Source organism: Rissa tridactyla, chromosome 4 (assembly GCF_028500815.1).
Source record: "Rissa tridactyla isolate bRisTri1 chromosome 4, bRisTri1.patW.cur.20221130, whole genome shotgun sequence".
Classification (NCBI taxonomy): domain Eukaryota; kingdom Metazoa; phylum Chordata; class Aves; order Charadriiformes; family Laridae; genus Rissa; species Rissa tridactyla.
Window position 1 is genome coordinate 66,638,009 of NC_071469.1, and position 12,570 is coordinate 66,650,578.

Genomic DNA, 12,570 nt, shown 5'->3' on the forward strand with positions numbered 1-12,570 from the left:
TACATTATTCAAAGCCTTCTTCATATGTAAACCACAGTTTTGAAATTCAGTTCCAAGTCCCACAACCAATAACATTGGCCCAGAGTTTTTCTTACTGCTATAAATAGTTGAAGCAAAATAATCCCATCAGAATTATAATTTGATTAGATGTTTTAAAAAAAAAAAAAAAATAAATAGAAGAAGTTCAAAGAATTATTTTAAAAATGGCTTGAAGGAAAAATTTGTCCATACTAGGGTGGAGCAATTATAATTGCATATGTTGTAGGCATGCAGGTATTTAGATTCCTTTTCTTAGCATGTAAGATTAAAACTGCTCTGTATCTCACTCTACCACCTCCACAAACTAATTTTCTGCTAAAAAAAATTAAAGATGGCAATAATGTACTCAGTTTATGTTACTCCAACACTGACTTGAATGACAACAAACAAAAAATATTCTCCCCCTCTCATTTAATATCCTTAAGGCTTTTAACAAACACTGTTAAGTAATCTCCAAAAATAGCATGGTTATGCATAAATAATATATAGTGTCCATCACAAAAGAAAATCACTACCTGTCACACACTACCTTGAAGGCCATCACAAACCAGGCCATTTTAAGATTTAAAAGCTCTATTTTTTTTCACATTTGCATGATCTTAACTTTGCATTATCTTTCAGTTCTCCTCTAGTACCCCTGCATTTTCTCACATATATGAACCACTGACATCTATCACAACATTATGAATATTTTTTTTTGCTAAGCAGCATTCTATAAAGCAATTAAGATTCAGTTGACTACATAATATGCACATTGTAATGCTCTTGGCAAATAAAAATTTAAATAAATACTTAACTGCAAGGATTCTGATGACTTACATACAGATACATTACCAATCCTTTCAGTGCACCCCAACAATACTATAACTATCTACACAGATTTATACACATTATATATAAATGTTCGGAAATTTTGGGAATTTCGGAGTAATGAAAACAAAATTTAAAAAAATCAGAACTTTATTATACATGAGCATTCAACAACATTTAAAAGTTAAGTGCTTAACTGAAAGAACTGTTTACTTATTGACATTGATTTACCTTCTTGTTGCATCTCTTCAGACTTCCTTCTCACATGAATAACTCGGGGTCTCAGAGTCTCAACTTCTACAGCTCCTCGGTTTTCCTCCTATATATCATACATTAAAATCGTATTACAAATCTGACTTTTGATGGAAAAGCTTAGGGAAATCATGTGGAGCTTCAAGAAACATCCAAAGAGGTTTTTAAAGATTCATTAAACGGTATGCACTTGTTCTCCTTCCTTTTGACTTCAAAAGAATTCAGATCTGAATTAGACTATTGTAATGCTATTTCCTTTAGACAAACATCCTAGGAGGAACAGGCATGGCAAAGTGCTATTGAGAACTGAAGACACACAAGACCCTCAATTTCTACTCAAAGCATGTGGTGGAAAGAACATAAGATTTCTGTGTCTTTCTTCAATACCCAGGACTTCTCCCTAGGTATTATCCTCCTGAGTAAAAAGTGAAAAGAAAAAGAAAAATTTCAGCACACGTTGGAAAACTCATGCCAAGCATAAAACTTATTTCCTTGTCCGTGTTTTTAAAACCATTTTCTGCTCTTCCTGAAATTCTCTTCAGGACCTAGGTCTGCAACAATGCCTATGGGAAAACAGTTTCTTAGAAGCAACAAACACTCGGTGCGTTAAAAAGGGAGCCATTGCTATTTATCAAGTATGCTTGTTGTCTTACGTGTTAACTGCAACAAGAATTGTGGCCCAAGGACATTCCACTACATGTAGACTGGAAACATGAGAAGTGCAAAACACAGAATCATGGAGACCTAGAAGACTTAAGCATTCTCTATGACAAATAAATTTGATTTCACCAGTTGTTCTGTTGATCCCACAGATGAATATAAGATTTTTAATGACGATTCTTAAAGAAGGAGGAACATGAGAAGGATCATAAATGTTTGCTTATCACACAGCATTTAGAACCCATAGACAGGATTGCTGTACGACTTCTGTGAGAATTATATGCCCTGAAAAGGTACTCTCTTGAAGACCTGATGACAAAGTACCAGTAGTATTTTGCTCACCAAAAGATAAAAAGGAAGAAAAGGAAAGTATGCTTCAGTTCTGTGAGAGAAACCCTCCACTACTACGGAGGCCACAAGTGAAATAAGCAGCCAAAATATAGACAAAAAGAAGAAAATATTTACATCTGGCAAACAGTAAGCACAGTTCCAACTATGCAATCAGGGCTTCCCATTTCTTTCACCTAGTAACTATCTCGTATGATAACGGCAATCTCAACAGTAATGATATTGCTTGTCACATACTTAACGATCATTTAAGCCAGTGTTGCAAAAATCAGAAGGAACAAAAAGATAAACGATTCAGTCACTGTCTTTTCCCCAATGGCTGCATGGACTTGTTTACACTCCCCAGTAAACAAAGCATAGAGAGGCCTGCACTAATATATAGCATGTAATTTCTAACACGTACCAACACAACCTCACCAGCAGAGCAGTGAGCTTAAGCTGACAAAAGTGAACATGCATGCACCTGAGATCAAGTTAGCATCTTCACAAGGCACTACATGCTTGGATAGACCAGTTAGGATGGGCACTAACTTGGGTGCCTCTACACACTGTGAGGTTGACCAACTTGGTTCATTTAAAGCTGACAAGGTAAGAAAAAGTTGAGATGGTTTTCTAAAAGCAGGAAGGTCTCATGAAAATGCGATCAAAGGCCACCAATGTTACAGAACATTAAACATAATCAGCATAACATTATGCTCATGAGTCCATTTGAAGTGTTTTTATTTTGTTTTGGATTTTTAATAAGACAAACCAGAGAAAACCCAAAACAGTTTAAACTGAACTGAGGTGCAAACAGAAGTTGAGATAACATATAGATTCATAACCTACAATTATGCATTCCTGGAAGATTAAAAACAACATGTCTTTTGAAATACTGAAAAGGAAAGCTAATAAGAATACCAAAGTGACAATCCCACTTAAAAAAAATATTAAAAACATTCATACTTATATAAGAACGTTATGAAAATATTTGGCAACTAATTGATTTTTTAAGAGTTTAACAATGCATTTGGGACTTCACATTATTTAGATCTACCTTCTTTGACATGTTTAGCCACAGAAATATGACTTTCAGCGTTCAGGTCCATCCCAAGATCAAAATGATTTATCTAGAATAGGAAGAACCCAGCTTTCTCCTAGACATCTCTTGCTTCTTATAGCTAACAGCACAAGGGCAAAGTGGCCACAAATAACAGTTAATTCATATAGTGTTGCACAAGAATGGACAGAAGGGGTCAAACTGAAGATACATTCAGTCTGGCATTCTGTCTAACAGTGGCTAAAAGCACATATAAATCTCACAAAAATCCAATGCCAGAAATGAAGGAGCAGCCAAAGAATTTGGGTAGATAAGAAAATTCCTGTATGACTTAAGCCATCATTGTTACATTGTAGAAAGATGCTGTCAAAACAAGCTTTCAAATCATCTGGTACAGGTGATCTTTCTTTCAGAGAAGGATGTACAGATCTAATAAAGGATCTTATAGAGCATGGTTTTGCCCCATCCAAGATAGATGTTTACTGTGGTTATCGCTTATAGGTACGGTAATGTTATAGAAAAGCTAAAAATTTAGCCCATGAGAAACAGTGATTTAGAGTCTTACATCAGGAACACCCATGTACAGGAAGAAATTGTTTTGTTTGGAGGAAAAAACAAAACAATCAAAACCACACACACGAAGTTTTGGGGGTTTGGTTGGTTTTATATGCCATGTATATTGAGTTTTATATGCCAACAGACAAAAAAACCCACACTAAGGGTTCAGATGCAATAAAAAGTTTCTAAAGATAAGATAATATGTAACTATCTGTATACTAAAGATAAGATAATATAGAATCATAGAATCGTCTAGGTTAGAAGGGACCTTTAAGATCATCAAGTCCAACCATCAACCCAACACCACCAAAACCACCACTAAACAATGTCCCTCAGCACCATGTCTACCATGTCTTTTAAATACCTCCAGGGATGGTGATTCCAACACTTCCCCGGGCAGCCTGTTCCAACGCTTGACAACCCTTTCAGGGAAGAAATTTTTCCTAATATCCAGTCTAAACCTCCCCTGGCACAACTTGAAGCCATTTCCTCTTGTCCTCACTTGTTACTTGGGAGAAGAGACTGACCCTCACATCTCTACAGCCTCCTTTCAGGTAGCTGTATAACAATCTGTATATTTCCTATGAAAGATACTATGTCAGATCACCTTACGTTTCTTGCATAGGTAAGACTATACACATGGGTAATCTTACACATGGTACATTATCATTTGCCTGTACACAGGCAAACAAAAACCATTCCTAACCACATCAGCTAATTCTCCAGAGCACAAGGTGCAGGTATCACTGCGTTCTTTATCACAGCTAATCATGGTAAAAGAAGGAAACATGGTTTACCCTCTGTTCCTTTAACTTTTGGCTAGTGAAACGATAACAAGGATATGAGCTTCACCCAAACAGACACAGTGGTTTAACAGAACCTAGTTTTGCCTGTGAACAATCATTCCACGAAATAGTATGTTCTGGAAATCTCAATGTGAAAAGAAGTATAAAATTTAAAATCCTCTTTGAAAATGCAACACATCACTTCAGATGACGTATTTATGCACTGCTCAGACATTAATGGCACAATACACATCAAGGCTCAAAAACATAAAACCAAAGACAGGTAACATAAGATACTTTAGGTTATTTTTAATATAGAATATCAGGGAAGGACAGAATGCATCCATGAAGATAGCAACCACGGTTATTACTTCCAGTATAACATTACTTTCAAACACACTGTGAAGCTTTACATATTAAAGAGCTATCTGCCACCTCATTTTTAGCTTTTGCCACTTGCTATTTGTATTTATCTTTAGTTAGGAAGTAAACCATCATCTCTAGGTAACAGCACATGGATTAACTCTATAGGTTTCAAGCAGAGATCAATAGGATCTTCCCCTACCTTCAAATATTCTGAGGTACATCATCATTACTGCCTTTCCAACCCTTCCCCTACGAAGATAACTGAAGCTCCTGAAATGCTGAATCAGTGGGTTACAACTGGTGAAGCCAAACCTCTCTTGTTGCTTCCTCTCCCATATACCTATCATGTTATTCTTCTGTATTTGAAGCACTGTGCCCCTAAAACATTGGAATGCCCCATCTGTACTGGGTATAACTAGTATTAGATCCTGTGAGACCAGTGAAGGTGTGAGGAAGTACAGAAAAGGTAAAAGAGAAGCTCTGAACCTAACGGAAAGATATTGTATGGATTCCATCAAAGTAGAAACGATCATTTTTATTACATACATGTATTTTTTACTTCAGTTTCTCAGATGAATGTGTCACTTTAAATGCACCACTTCTGTGATGTAAGTCAGCAAAGCAATCCAGGAAAAAATTATTTTCCTAGGTTTCGATTTGCACAGTCACAGAAAAGATCCTTTGAGTTTACCTGGAACAGATCCTCTGAGAGATATGTCATTCTGCAGCTTAGTTCTGTTTGCAGAACAGGATCTGAAACACGTTGCAATTCCAGTTCGGACATAAACATTGGACCACAGTTTGTATCTGCATCTCCAAGAATTTCTGCTGAGACAGAAAAACAAAGAGAAAAAAATTCCTTGATGAGCTGGAGCAATAATCTCCCAGTCAACTCATGTGGCAGGATGTGAAGCCTTTCAGGATTCAACAACGGGACACGCAATGTTAAAGAGAATTATTTCATCCTTACATGGCTTATTGTATATCCCTTGAATTATTCCTGTGGGGAAAAAAGAAATAAGAAATATCTATCTGTAGAAACTGAAAAAATAAAAGAAATAAGAAATATATAGCTGTGAAAATTGAAAAAATAAAATCAGTTTTATCATCTGTAGATTTCTAACAAGGCAAGCGTTTATGATAATTTAAGAGCTGTATTGTTCATCATACCATTATATGCTTAATGAGCTTTATCACATGTACTGGAAAGAGACTGGAAAGGCTTCTTCATGAAAACGTTTCACTGTTGTGTGAATGAAAATAAACCTGTATAGGGTCTTTTTCAAAGGGATCATTTGCTATATAATCCAGCATTTATCATGCTTTTGCAGTCAGCAAGTGTTTAAAGCACCTTTATGAATAATGTACTGACAGCCCATGAACTAACTTTAGCCTTCTGCTATCATAAAGAGTCAAAGAATGAATTTTAAGCCTAACTGGCTATAATTATTGCCTAATTAACTATAATTATTGTTCACTTTAAGACTACATGTCCACATTTCATTTGCATGGTGGTTTTTATATCCATGACTTTAAGCACTGAAAACAAGGATTTATAAATAAAAGACTGCTCATCAGGATGCTGTTATATAGCTACATAAGCGACACATTCTCCATCCTATAAACAGACATCATGTTTCCATAATACAAATAAAAACTGGTCACAAAACTGAAGATACCCATAGACACACGATCCACAGAATTCTTACAACTACATCTGTGAGTGACTCATTCTGAGAGAGAAACTGAGTATCCACTGCAAGGTTATATGTACAGAGATACACACCCTGAAATATATGAACTTTTACAGCCATTGATGTAACAATTAATTTTACCCCCCAAAATAATTAGCAAATAAAATGATGGACCTGCATTGTAACTGTTGTGGCTATCAGGAAATAGCCCTTAGTCCTGACTTGCAATAGACTGAAGAACATGTGATCTCACGTACCACTGGACAGATACAAAAAATTGGGAAGAAAAGTGGAAAATCAATCACAGATCATTTCACCCAGAACAGATTGTTTCGTATTCAGTGTTGACTTTGCTATCAAAGGGACTTGGAAACAAGATTTTCTGTTCCTTCCTGACACGAACGCACTCTTGTCTTGAAAGCAGATCCTAGCTTTGATACAATGTTGTTTCCTTAGCAATATCAATGAACAATGTGCTGTGTGTTCAGAGGTGGGGAGGGAGGGAAGCTAAATGAAAAATCATCAGAATGCAACAGAACTCAGTCTGGGATTATTCCAGATAATGTAAAAGCACAGGGCATTCCCCTATGGTAGTTAGTCCAGGGCATTTGCCTCCTCTAAAAAAAATACTACAACAGAAACAATACTACAAGATTTAGAGAGATGAGCATAAAAAATTACTAGAGGAACACACTGTGTCTAGATTATCATCGCATGCGGGAGCTGGTTTTGAAAAGTGTTAGATATTTACCGAACAAAGGGCGTCCTAAATGGAATTAAATAAATTTTAAAAATAAATATAGAGGAAATACAAACATGTTATGCCAGATACAGCTATGAACGGTCTGGGTAAGAATGAAATATGCCTAGTAGACAGGTTCTCCCTTTAACGCGCATTTGCTAACTCTCTATATGATCCTGAGCAGTGTTTGAGTCTTACCGTAGATTGATCTAGATCACTAATTTATTCCTACACCGCAGTGTTCTTAATGCTGATTGTCCTCTAAAAACACTGCCTTAAACAAGCTACTTGATGAAATGCCTTATGCCACGGAGCCTAACGTAACCAATCTCCAAACAACATTCAACAAACTACTTTCAAGTAGTAATATATAATGGTAATATATAGCAATGTATATTGGTAATATATATAGTAGTAGTAATATATAATGGTAATATATAGCAATATATATTGGTAATATATAACGTACCAAAACATATTTTCAAGGCCAATAGTGGTATAGCTGGTCCAAAATGTTAGGTAACACCTAGCTTAAAAAGCTTACTCTCTGTATAACCAGTTCAAATGCGAATCAGTTCAAAACTAAGCAAATACTCTTATTTCTCTGAGATTATTTTTGCCATGTGTTGAACACATTCTATTTCAGTCCACTTCCTACTGGTCAAGGGTTGATAATGTGAGATATGCTTCTCTTGTCAAATTCATAAATGTGAAAATTAAAAGGACAGAAAACCAGCTGTTTGATCACTTTAATTTACACAGATTTTGATGAATCAGTGCAACCACATTTGTGTTGTAACACCCTAATAATTATTTCAGTTTAATCATATTTAAACCCATAGTTAACAAAATGAAGAGTTTCTACATGCTTGCAGCAGTTTAATTAAGCAAATACAGAAGTACATTTTCAGATAACAATAGAGAAAGTGGGATAAAAAGAGAAGGGAGAGAAAGGATGGGCCATTGGTTACAGCACTAGTTTCAACTGAAAAGAAATAAATGAATTTCCCTGTTTTACCACAGCAACTTATCCCTGCACTGCTTTGTGCAAGCCATTACGTATGCACCTCAGCTACTCATCTGGAAAAAAAAAAAAGATTTTCCATATTGTTATAGCAATATATGAAGCTAAAATACATTACCGATTATGAGACACTGCAGTATCACCTCGATGGAGTGACAAAAACAATGAGGAGGAGTGCTGCGTAAGGGGACACAGAAATAGTCTGAACTGCCAGTGTTAATACCTGTCCTATGGAAATCAATTTGAACAATGGTCAACCTAAGTGTTTTTGAGAACTGAATTTGACTTAAAGGAATAAAATACATACTTTATAAGTCAACTTTTTTATAGGCAAGTGAGTACTTGGCATGATTTTTGTTCCAATTGTAGAATATTACAGACAAAGAAGATTGAAGACACAGCTTGAATTAAATCCAGTTCTCGGAATAGGAATGCTAATCGTTTCATTGCAGCAATTGCCTGTAAATTTTTAATACTGGATTTTGAACGTACTCTCTGAAATTGTTTCAGATACTGTTATAGAAAAAACTCAGAATCCACATAAATATCATGGAGAAGCAATAACAGTCTAATTGTACCTCCAGTTTGGGCAAGCTGCCCTGGTGATGGAGAACGGAAACCCTGGTGTGGTCTGTTCTCAGAAGTCCGAGCAGTTGGATGGTCCATATAAACTGAACGTCGCGTTAGGATTCTCTCTGCTGCTCTGGTCAGCCTCGGTCTTTGACCTTCACTGAGCTCCCCAACACTATCATCAGAATCCTACATAGAACAGCAACATCAGAAGAGCAGGAATAAAAAACACCATGTATTTCTTCCAAAACCAGGCATTGTTATCTAATTACATTAACCCTTAGAGCACTCATAAACTTAAGTCTATACTATTAGCATTGAATAAATAAAACTGAAACTGAAGATATTATCATCTAACTGGATTTGAAAGCAAGACCTACATTTATCAGTACTGGACAGAAAAGAATCACTTACAGCCAAAGAATATCACTTATTTTGTTAGTGGTATGCCAACATGAGCAGAACTTAAGTTATATTTTTAGCACGTGAATTCTTTAATGTCACACATATGGCCATTGTTGACTATCTGACCTTGTAACATTGAAAGCATCTAAAAGCTATTGACTGTCTGTTGTTGCAATTCAAATAGGGATGGTTCTCTGGATTCTGACTTTCAAAGCTGCAGTGAAAAAACAGCTTGCTTCTATGCAGGAAAACAGGTTGAATACACATACACACATGTGCGCAGTATCATTTTAAGGTGATACTAGTAACATCTACAAGAATATTCTTTCTCTTATAAACAAGAAGGTACGCTTGCACACACCTTGCCAGAATCTGGGGAGTTTATTAGTGTCTTGTATGGACAGACTAAGCAGTCTGTGACTATGAGAAAGGGAAAAGGCAAATTAGAGATGCATTTGTGCTGATGAGAAAATATCACTACAGTAACAGTCAGACTCAGAGCTGACACTGTAGAAAGCTTTTCACTAAGTCCATCCACCAGAGCTCATTAAGTAAAATAAAGACAGACAAAGGAACAGTTGAGGAGGTGAGTGAAGTTAGTAATTATTTAGACTAAATTAACCAAGACTGAAGGAAGAAACTGCATGTGTATCAATAAAATCACAAAAAGCAAGATCTGCTGTAAATAAAGTTGTTCATGAACCATATTGCAGTCTTCACAGTTCACTTCACAGAATCACAGAATGGTAGGGGTTGGAAAGGGACCTCTGGAGATCATCTAGTTCGACCCCCCTGCCAAAGCAGGTTCACCTACAGCAGGTTGCACAGGATCATGTCCAGGTGGGTTTTGATTATCTCCACAGAAGGAGAGTCCACAACCTCTCTGGGCAGCCTGTTCTAGTGCTCTGTCACCCTCAAAGCAGAGAAGTTTTTCCTTATGTTCAGACAGAATTTCCTATGTTCCAGTTTGTGCCCGTTGCCCCTTGTCCTGTTGCTGGGCACCACAGAAAAGAGTCTGGCACCATCCTCTTGATACCTAGCCTTTAGATATTTATAAGCATTGATGAGATCCCCTCTCAGTCTTCTCCAGGCTAAACAGACCCAGCTCTCTGAGCCTTTCCTCATAAGAGAGATGCCCCATTCCCTTGATCATCTTCATAGCCCTCCGCTGGAATCTCTCCAGTAGTTCCTTGTCTTTCTTGAACTGGGGAGCCCAGAACGGGACACAGTACTCCAGATGCGGCCTCACCAGGGCAGAATAGAGGGGGAGGATAACTTCCTTCGACCTGCTGGTCACGCTCTTTTTAATGCGCCCCAGGAGACCACTGGCCTTCTTGGCTACAAGGGCACATTGCTGCCTCATGGTCAACTTGTTGTCCACCAGGACTGCCACGTCCCTCTCTGCAAAGCTGTTTTGCAGCAGATACAGTCCTGTACCGGTGCACGGGGTTATTCCTCCCTGGGTGTAGGACCCTACACTTGCCTTTGTTGAACTTCATTAGGTTCCTCTCTGCCCAAGTCTCCAGCCTGTCCAGGTCTCACTGAATGGCAGCACAGCCTTCTGGTGTGTCAACCACCCCCCCCACTTTTCTGTCATCATCAAACTTGCTGAGGGTACACTCTGTCCCCTCATCCAGGTCATTGATGAATATGATGAATAGTGGACCTTGTACTGACCCCTGGGGAACATCACTATTACAGGCCTCCAACTACACTCTGCACCACTGATCACAACCCTCTGAGCTCTGCCATTCAGCTAGTTCTCAATGCACCTCACTGTCCACTCATCTAAGCCATACTTCTATCATGATTTGGGCCAGACTGGCCACAGAAAATGAACGATCTATGAGGATGTTATGTGAGTCAGTATCAAAAGCCTTGCTGAAGTCGGGGTAGACAATGTCCACCACCCTCCCCTCATCTACCCCGCCAGTCATCCCATCATAGAAGGCTATCAGGTTGGTCAAGCATGATTTCACCTTGGTGAATCCATGTTGATCACTCCTGATAACCTTCTTTCCCTCTACATGCTTAGAGATGACATTCAGCATGAGGTGTTCCAACACCTTCCCAGGGATGGAGGTGAGGCTGACGGGCCTGTAGTTCCCTGGGTCCTCCTTCTTGCCTTTTTTAAAGACTAGAGTGACACTGGCTTTTCTCCAGTCCTCTCCTGTTCTCCATGACCTTCAAAAACGATTGAGAGTGGCTTAGCAATAACATCTGCCAGCTGCCTTAGTACTCATGGGTGCATCCCATCAGGGTCCATGGATTTGTGGGTGTCAAGTTTGCTTAAATGATCTCCAACCCGATTGTCCTCAACCAAGGGAAAGTCTTCCTTTCTCCAGACTCTCTCACTTACCTCAGGGATTCCTGAGAGCCAGCCTTAGCAGTAAAGACTGAAGCAAAGAAGGCATTCAGTAACTCTGCCTTCTCTGCATCCTCTGTCACCAGGGCACCCACCTCATTCAGCAGCAGGTCCACATTTTCCCTAGGTCTCCCTTTTGCTCCTGATGTACTTGAAGAAGCCCTTCTTGTTGTCCTTGAAAACCTTTGCCAGATTTAATTCCAAGTGGGCCTTAGTATTCCTCATTGCATCCCTGCATACTCTGACGACATTCCTCTATTCTTCCCAAGTGGCCAGTCCCTTTTTCCACATTCCATAAACTTCTTCCTTCCATTTGAGTTTTTCCACAACCTCCTTGCTCATCCACACAAATCTCCTGCCTCCTTTGCTTGATTTCTTACTCATAGGCATGCATCGATCTTGAGCTTGGAGCAAGTGATGCTTAAATATTAACCAGCTCTCTTGGGCCCACCTATCTTCTAGAGCCTTAACCCATGGGATTCTTCCAGGTAGGTCTTTGAAAAAGGCAAAGTCAGCTATCCTGAAGTCTAGGGCTGCAATTCTACTTTTTGCCCTGCTTCTTCTACACAGGATGCTGAACTCTACCATCTCATGGTCACTGCAGCCAAGGCTAACCCCAGCTTCACACCCGCAACTAGTCCTTTGTTTGTTAGCATAAGGTCCAGCAGCACACCTGTCCTCATTGGCTCCTCCACCATCTGTGTCAAAAAGCTATCATCAATGCTCTGCAGAAACCTTCTGAACTGTACGTGCCTGGCTGTGTTGCCTTTCCAGCAAATATCAGCTTGGCTGAAGTCCCCCATAAGAACCAGGGGCTGTGCTTGTGAGGCTATTTCCAGCTGTCTGTAGAAGGCCTCATCAACTTCCTCTTCCTGATCCTGTGGTCTGTAGTAAACACCCACAACAGTGTCAT

At 38.6% G+C, this 12,570-nt stretch overlaps 1 protein-coding gene across 14 annotated transcripts in view; it reads right to left on the reverse strand.

Annotated features, from left to right (window-relative positions):
* Nucleotides 1–12,570, reverse strand: part of KIAA0586 (KIAA0586 ortholog) — a 76,320-nt gene that overhangs the window by 23,919 nt on the left and 39,831 nt on the right. For 11 of the 14 annotated variants that reach the window (XM_054201418.1, XM_054201412.1, XM_054201420.1 and 8 more), the window contains 3 exons: nucleotides 8,896–9,076; nucleotides 5,549–5,685; nucleotides 1,081–1,168 (listed from right to left, as the gene is read on the reverse strand). In XM_054201418.1, coding sequence (XP_054057393.1) covers nucleotides 1,081–1,168; nucleotides 5,549–5,685; nucleotides 8,896–9,076 — 406 coding nt within the window. The remainder of the gene's footprint in view (nucleotides 1–1,080; nucleotides 1,169–5,548; nucleotides 5,686–8,895; nucleotides 9,077–12,570) is intronic. The other 3 variants (XM_054201421.1, XM_054201410.1, XM_054201408.1) reach the window with 1 other exon arrangement.